The 8,104-nt window shown below is 47.1% G+C and overlaps 1 protein-coding gene across 2 annotated transcripts; it reads right to left on the bottom strand.

Annotated features, from left to right (window-relative positions):
* Positions 1–3,088: 3,088 nt before the first annotated feature.
* On the bottom strand, positions 3,089–7,952 carry RPL15 (ribosomal protein L15). Of its 2 annotated transcripts, none has more exons than XM_026045560.1 (4): positions 7,903–7,952; positions 7,464–7,648; positions 6,427–6,563; positions 3,089–3,797 (listed from the first exon to the last, which is right to left on the bottom strand). In XM_026045560.1, the coding sequence occupies exons 2-4, from the start codon at positions 7,633–7,635 to the stop codon at positions 3,492–3,494; spliced, it is 615 nt and encodes a 204-aa protein (XP_025901345.1). In that variant the 5' UTR covers positions 7,636–7,648; positions 7,903–7,952; the 3' UTR covers positions 3,089–3,491. The 2 variants fall into 2 exon arrangements, with proteins under 2 accessions (XP_025901345.1, XP_025901344.1); XM_026045559.1 differs by having other exon boundaries at positions 7,464–7,645; positions 7,903–7,945.
* Between the last annotated feature and the right edge of the window lie 152 nt (positions 7,953–8,104).

Below are 8,104 nucleotides of genomic sequence, written 5' to 3'. Positions count from 1 at the left end.
GGTTGTGTTTCCAGTGATCTAGGTCTTTCAGCTCAATACTCTCAGAACTACATTTATCAGTGCTGTAAAAGAAAAGAGCTGTGCTAGGACAGACAGTGTTTTACCCATTTTGGGGAATAAGCAGATAAAAGGCTGGAATATCAGCCTATTTTTAGAGTCTGGCTTTTTGATCATTAGCCAGCTAGATGGATGGGACTGCATATTTGCAATTGCTTTTTTATTGGGTCAAGACTATTAAACAACTGCTGCACTGTAAGGTCAAAGACAAGGGTAAGTCCAGGTATCACCCTCCTCCGTTGCTAACTGACTTCAAGGCCCTCAGAGAATCACCAAAGACGCTCCGTGTCTGCAGTTGCAAGAAGCCCAGCGCCTCCTGCATGAGCGGCTGTGCATGGGGTGAGCTCCACACCAGCTTCTCCTGCAGCATCCAGACCCCAGCTCCAACCCATCCAGCTTCTCCTGCAGCATCCAGGCCCCGGGTCCAACCCCCCTGCTTCCCTGGCAGCAGCCAGGCCCTGGCACTCACTGGGGCCAGGCTGCAGGGCACTCCCGCCCAGCCGTGTTGCAGAACGGCTCCCAGTCCTGAGGAGACACCAAAATAAAACGAATTGCACTCACTGCTGATGAGCATGGCCCGTACTTTTCAACTTGCTCAGTGTTGCCGAGTAATGAGCACATCTATTAGCAACACGGAAGGCGGCTTACGACTTGCTTATTCAAAGAACATTTGCTAATTTACACAATCTGTTTTTACTCATCCTACCCATCGGGAGGACAGAATTAGGTTTGCACAGTGGCTGAATTACTTGTCAAGCCTTCATCTTCTACCAAACGCTAAGTGATTAGTTAATCTAGGTAATTTGCGCACACATATATGTAAATCCATAATGTAATAAAAGCTAAAGTCAACTATTTCTGACAGCAGCTGACAGTCTGGCAGTCTGGAATAAGCTGTTCCCATAGAGCCACATTTCTCTGCAGTTTAACTAGGATACTCCTGACTGTCCTAGAAAGGACCAGGCGSCTTCTCTTCATTATTTTTAAAACATGCCTGTTGAGGCTGATAAATACGTAGCCTTGTGAGCTGACAAGCAGAATAGGTGCCCTGGAAACTRAAAATCAGATTCTGTGGTCCCTAACACATTTCACAAGGGGAATTGCTACTGCCTCCCCTYGCCCATGAGCTGGAGTTGAGCATCTGTGTCTCGGGAGATCCTTGGTGTATGATCTTAAACCATGGTCTCTCCCACTGGGACTAATGTTTCAGATGACCGATTTTCAACAAAATTCACAGTACACAGATTTGTGATCTCTGTTAACTTGCCCCACAGGCTGAAAACCAACTAGAAAGATACCACAAAACTCTCTATAGGCCAGGTATCCCAAGTACACAACTCTGAACAGTCTTTTCCTTTGCGTTTTCCCTTTTTAAAACACAAACTTTAATAAAAGGAGGGGGAAGAGGGGTAGAGCAGAAAATCTGCCTTTGCCCTTCACAACCATCTACTGCAATTCGTCCTCCTTTCAACCACAGAACAAAAAACTTAGCAGAGTGTAAGATGCTTCCTGGGTGAGAAGATGATGCTTTTAAGGCAATCCAATTTCCTGGAGATTTGAGATGAGCCCTATCTAGAGCTCCCCCGAAGCAAATACCATCTCTTCCAAATTACTTAACTACCCTGATAAATACATTGTTCTCTTCTATTTTCATCAATAGATTTCAAAGAACTTTGAAGGGTACTAGCTACTTTAAAGCTAGAAAAGCTCCTGGAAATCTCAAGGAAGTTTCACTGAAGACAACCCAATCTCKGCCCTCCCCAGGGAGATTTTAACTCTGGCAACTGACACAGCCTCCGTTCTGGTGGTCCAATTACCCGGTACCATCCTTCCCTTCTCATTAGCAAATGCCCTGGAGAGCTGAGTATGCACAGGCTGCAGACCGCCAGCCTCAGTGTTGGTGACTCGAGAAATGGGTGTGCCCCCMTTTCTTCATTAATTCTTAATTTTAATTCTTAAATTCTTCTTTAAGGATGGGACCTTAACGGCCCACCAGGGGAGCTGCAGCCCCTTCTCTGCTCACCCTCTGTGCTGGAGGGGAGATCTTGTTCACGGGGTCTGCACTCAGGAACGTCTGCCTCCTTGCCCTACATCAAAGCACAAGCTGCTATCAACACCAGCTCAGCTCCCTTATGGAAAGAGTAGGAAAAAAAAAGTTTTAAAAATATATTTTTTAAAACTATTCCTTATTCAAATGAGCCAATAGCATTTAACAGAGCTACAGAAGAATTCTTGGATTTTTTTTTTTTTCCTCTCTTTTCTTCTTCTTCTCTCTCCTGACTCAGCCAAAATGCGGTATGGAAGGACTGCAAGAGCCTTATTGATGTGTCCTTCCCGACTGGAACGTGCTGCCAAAACCTCTCTCCTTCAATGAAGCAGCCAAATAAGCTGTTTTTTCAGTCGCATGGCAAGTCCTGGATATTTTAGTCCCTGCACTTTTTCCTTTTCCTAATCCCCCCCGTTGAAGCCCTTTGGAGGCCTATGGAGGGTTCATACCTTTCCTGCTGCCACCCTTAGAGGCTGTTACAAAACCCACGGAGCCTTGGAGAACTGTGCAGCTTGCTCTACCAGAGGGGGCAGTTACTCCACTCTCAGCATGTCATACAAGTAAACTTCGTGGTGAAAAGTCACAGAGCCTTTTACAGAAATGCAGCTCAGAACACCTTGTAACTGACAAATATCTAAATGTGGATTTCCACTATCTACCCATGCAGTATAAATCTGAAAGAGGCTGAAGAGCCTTTAACACCAGAGAAAATTTCCCTGGTCCCCTCAGGCACATCTAAGAGACTCTCGTTACCATCATAAACTGAACAACTTGAAACCTACCTAAATACTTACTATAGAGTAAGTATCTCAGAACAACCCAAAGCATTGCAYGGTCCCTATTTAGAATGTTATATACTTTAGGGAACATGAACTATGAAATTTAATGTATTATCTTAGCTGATTTAGCCTGCATTTGCAGACACGGGCTTAAGAGCTGCTTTCACATTCAAGAACATACCGAAAGACAGAACTTGAAAACAAAACTGTCATTATCATTTAATCAGCTATAAAAGTAAGCTAGCACTTTCAATTTACATCTCATTGCACAAGCTCAAAGCTGGCCTTCAGTGTAAGCACAGGACAGAGAYGCCCACGGGTGGAAAGTAAGTATCCTCCTAGCAACAGGAGGAGGATGAGGTCTAGCCATTGAATTCTCCATTCAAACTTTCAGCCTCACTAAGAGTGAAAATCATCACAGAACTCTGCTTGGAGTCTAGCCTTCCCCCACTACCAAGTAACATGGTTTTTAACCACCTTTCAAGGCCCGGACGCAGCTGAAGGCCTGGAGAAGTGCACGCTTCTCCAAGGCAGCAAAGAGGCAGCAGAGGCGCTCGTTAAAGCGGGCAGCCCGCAGAGGCTTTATTGGGGGGTTAGAGCGGCGCGGCTCAGCGGTAGCGGTGCAGCTGCAGCGTGTTGCGGCGCCGCCAGGCCGCGCGGCGCGAGCCGCCGATGGTGTGGTGGAACTTGTGGCCCTTGCCCAGGCCGCGGCTCTTGCGGCCGGCCGACGTGAGGCCGCGCATCTCGCGGTGCTTGTGCACCGGCTTGGTGATCCACTGCGTGTCGGGGTTGCGCCTGATGGCCTTGTGGAAGGGATCGATGAGGATCACCTCGAAAAACTTGTACGTGGAGTCTTCACCCACCCAGTAGGAGTTCAGGACTCTCAGAGCTCCACAGTGACGGCCAGCACGTTCCTACCGAAAAAGAAGTATAATCAAGTACAATTAGTATAAAGCAGAATCATGGAATTATTACAATAGAAGTAGAATCAGTGGCATTTTTCACGCAGAAGTCTTTGTAAGTGTAAAATCTCGTGGGCACTAGARATTTAAATTTTTCCTTTCCAGTAAAAGAAGAAAGTGCATCTCTTCCAGTTAAAAAACAGCTAATAGGAAAGCAAGTTGTGCCAAAGGAGGTTCACGTTTAGATATTAGGAAAAAATAACACATGGAAAGAGTGGTGAAGCACTGCAACAGGCAGCCCAAGTGGTACAGTCACCATCCCTGGCAGTGTTCACAAAACATGTAGATGAGGCACTTAGGAACATGGTTTMGCAGGGATGGGGGTGATGGGTTTACAATTAGACTTGATGATCTTGAAGGTCTTTTCCAGACATAATGATTCTATGAAAGCTGCATTTGAAAAGACAAAGGCTGTCAGCATTCCAAAGTGAAATGGATTTTTTAAGAATGTTAAACAGTAAAGTGTTTGGTAAACAAAAGACAGASTTATTTCACAGACAGGATAAGTAAACACATAGAGTTAAGGACYGCAAGGTCAAGACGTGGCTAAAGAGCACAAGCTACACTGGGGCCATAAAACAGTCTTTTGTGGAAAGTTATGAAATACTGATCCATTTGAAATTACAAAGCTAGAAGAAAGGAAAGCATTTCTGTAGAGAATAAGCCAGCTTTGATAGGAGAAAAGAACAACTGATGTAACAAGTTGCCTTGTTTGTTCCTCTGCTATCAGAGCTTGCTATTCCTATTCTCAGTTATGGCTGGAAAAAAGTGGTTTAAAAAAACAAAAATTCAACAGTTTCAATTCTGTAACAATTCTTGTCTCTCCTGCCAAATCTACTAACTTTAGGGCTAAGTAGAAGGGCACCCAGCCATAGGACTTCATCATCATGGTAAGGTATGAACCAAGAGGTCCTACCCATCCTCTCTCCCACTGCAACCCAACCCGTYTCTATAGTTTTTCACTAAGTCAATTTTGTGTGTGCAGGAAATAGTCTTATGGTCTACTTTAGCATGTGGGGAACAACACATAAATTAAACATCAAAATATCAACTGCTTTCAACCAGCTTTTGAGTGGGGATGACAGCTACTAGAGTTTCATATTTCCCTAATATTTTTACCTGAAAAATAGAAATCTTTCAGTAAAGAGCAATTGGGAGATTCAGAAAATTTCAGACCAAAACTGAGGCAGAGCTATGGCCACAAGCGACTCTGCACTAGCCACCAGTTATCTGGAATACTGCATACGAAGAGCACGTGATTCTGCATTTTCGATGCTCATGATATTTTTATCTTTAAAAGAAATGTGATTATTTTAATCAATATGTCCCATTTACTATTTTAAATACGCCCCACATTCAATCTGCTGAGGCTCTCAGCAGGCCATAACACATGCCAAACACATCACTGGCGTTGGGGAGCCAAGTCTGGAGCTTGCTTAAAAGGAGAATTTTCTCAAGTTTTGGAAATAGAAAAGCCTTCAATGGAAGGATGGAATGGCAGTGAGCAGTCCCTAATAATCCACAATGTACTCATCTGTAGACTGAGAAAAGAGACAAAATTAACCTAACCCACGGGAAGGAATAAAATATTTTTCCATGGGCAAGAACTATGTGTTATCAACTCCCCTACTACTGCAACATTACAAAATTTAACTAAGGTGTCACCTAATGAAAGCTTTCATTTTCAGTATTCTAGCATATAGAAGCCATCAYACATGAAACTTGTACCACTGATCTTTGTGCTCTTGAGGCACTGTAGCTTTTGTAACAGGCCAGGGATCTTGTGGCATTAGCCTTTAATTTCAGAGCCTACAAACCAGCCAAGTATACTGCACAGCACTACTGCTATAAAACCAGGTGCTACTGAATTTAGGGCACCAACTCACTGACCTCTATGAAAGGATCATTATCCAAAGCTAGTAATATAAGAACATGGGCTAAGAAACCSCATGTATTTATTAAAGCCTTTACAGTGCGTAAAGATATTTTTCCCATGCTGTATCAATCTCTGCACCTAATTATATGCCCCATTCTGAGTTCACTTCACACCTGTGGCCTTTCTTCTTGGAAAGCTGAGCTGCTCTTCATTGGTAGTGCTACAAGTTTCCAGAAAACTGAGACTAAAAATATGCTGTAACACACACTGAAACTGCCACGTTACTACAGAAATTCAGCATGAGGGGTGATTAGTTTGAACTACAAAAAGCCATGCCTGAAGTCAGACACCTTATCTGAATTYTGACTTCTCATGCCTCTTATGTCTTCTGACATTCTCTTATTTTGCATTTTATGCTAGTTATGCATCTCTTCATTACAACTACTGCGCCATCCTTTTAAACAAACACCAGAAACTTCCGTAAGTCRCATAAGAAATACTCTTATTCCCCTCTCATCTTTACAGGATTTTTTTTTTTCGTTGTTCTTAGCACAGCTCTCTAAGACACTCCAGTGCTTTCCCAATATCACTACTCAAGCTCTTCTGCTTCGCATATTAACTGGTGATTTTTTATCAGAGCATCTTCCACTCTAGCAAGAGAGGCCTTCCTTCCCYCGGGTTTCTGAGCAGTAACAAAGCAGTCACCTCTGCCACAGACTGAAGACTCCGGGCGAACTTCAGCTGGTTAACGCCGTGGTGCACAGGTTTGCCATAGGTGGCACCTTTGGGGACCGGGCGCTTACGGCCCCCACGGCGAACACGGACGCGGTAGATAACGTAACCTGCAAGACAGGGAGGAGAAGGGGACAATTACACACACACAAAGACCACCTTGAAGTCTATGTTGTGTTTCCCAGATCAAATGGCATGAAGAGTACATCACTATATCAATCTTCACCAAAATCTTCAACTGGAGGTGCCTGGCACAAGATGCTTTTGTTTCTGCCAACATAACGGAATTATAGAAGTGATTTATTGTTGTGGTTTCATTTCCAAAATAAATCATATGACACTTCTACACRAGGTAGTTCCAAACATACTAATGACTAAACCTAAAATCTCACATTCTAACACACAGTCTTACTGATAAAGCACTGGCCATCYATAAGCCCTGCCTGACCGCTGGAAGATAAGAAGACTGGGCAAATGTCACAAACACGAACAGAGGCTGAGAGTCTTCGTTTTGTGTTTTCACGGTACACAAACCTACTGCTCAGGTTTAGGTTACACAGGAAGGCCTACTGTCCCTCAGCATGTTTCACCGACCAGGAACTCTGCTCTAATGACAATCCAGTGACAATCCTTGCTTGTTTGAGCATGGGCAGCTTCAACAACTCACAGTAATGCTTGGCCTAAGGAAGAAAGCCCCTGCCCTGCTCAACCTAGTGCATCTGTTACTCTGCATATTAAAAGCAGTGGTCAGCTTGACCGTAACAAAAGCACAAGAACTAAATGCAAAGCCCCTTTGCTCTCCCTGTGCCAAGAGGGCCAGTGTGCATTCGAAGATCATCACGAGAAGCAGCTTTGGGCTGCAGATAGCACCATCAATGTAATACGTTTACAGCACCATACAGCTCATCTCATCCAGGGCACTTGATGCTCCTGGAGGTGGCCACGCTGCGCTACCGGGCACGGTTCAGGGAAGGCGGCCGCGCCGCGCGAGGCCGAGGCCGGGCCGTTACCTTGCTTGGCCTTGTAGCCGAGGCGCCGCGCCTTGTCGGGCCGCGTGGGCCGCGGCGCGCGGTGCAGCGCCGAGAGCTGCCGGTACTGCCAGCAGCGCACGCGGAGCAGGAAGCGCATCACGTCCGACTGCTTCTTCCTCCATAGCTCCTGGATGTACTTGTAGGCGCCCATCCTCGCCTACCTGCTGCGGCGAGAGGCTGGTGAGACCCGCGCAGTGACCGAGCCCGCGCGGCTCCCGCCAGAGGCCGTGCGGAGAGGAGAGGCGCGGCCCGGCCGCCCGCTCGCACCTCCACCCGCACCGGCCCCGCACGCCGCGGTCACTCTCCCTCCCCGGGGCCCCGCTGGGTGCCCGGGACGGCGGCGGCGCGCACGGGAGGGCGCCGCGCCCGCCGATGGAGCCGGATGGCGGCTCCGGCCCGGCGCCGCCGCGGCCCTCACCTGATGGAGGCCCACGCCGGAAAGGAAGAAGCCCGCCTCCCACAAACCCGCGCGGCAGCCCGCGCTTCCGGCGCGCGCCCCAGAGCCCGCTGGGTAGCGTAGTCCTGCGCGGGGCTGGCGGAGCGGCGGGCGGGCCTAGCCCCGCCCCCGCGGCGCCAGGCAGCCAATGGGCGGCGGGGGGCGGGGCGCGGCGCGGCGCGGG

Source organism: Nothoprocta perdicaria, unplaced genomic scaffold (genome assembly GCF_003342845.1).
Source record: "Nothoprocta perdicaria isolate Ctin4 unplaced genomic scaffold, notPer1 scaffold_40, whole genome shotgun sequence".
Classification (NCBI taxonomy): Eukaryota; Metazoa; Chordata; class Aves; order Tinamiformes; family Tinamidae; genus Nothoprocta; species Nothoprocta perdicaria.
The sequence above is the reverse complement of the archived record's forward strand: the minus strand, read 5'-3'. Positions and strand labels throughout refer to the sequence as shown.

Coding starts and splice junctions, on each gene's coding strand:
- RPL15 (XM_026045560.1), bottom strand. CDS start 7,635: ATGGGCGCCTACAAGTACATCCAGGAGCTATGGAGGAAGAAGCAGTCG. Junction 6,564..7,463: donor CGGCTACAAGGCCAAGCAAG/GTAACGGCCCGG, acceptor CCTGTCTTGCAG/GTTACGTTATCTACCGCGTC. Junction 3,798..6,426: donor GTCTTCAGTCTGTGGCAGAG/GTGACTGCTTTG, acceptor CTTTTTCGGTAG/GAACGTGCTGGCCGTCACTG.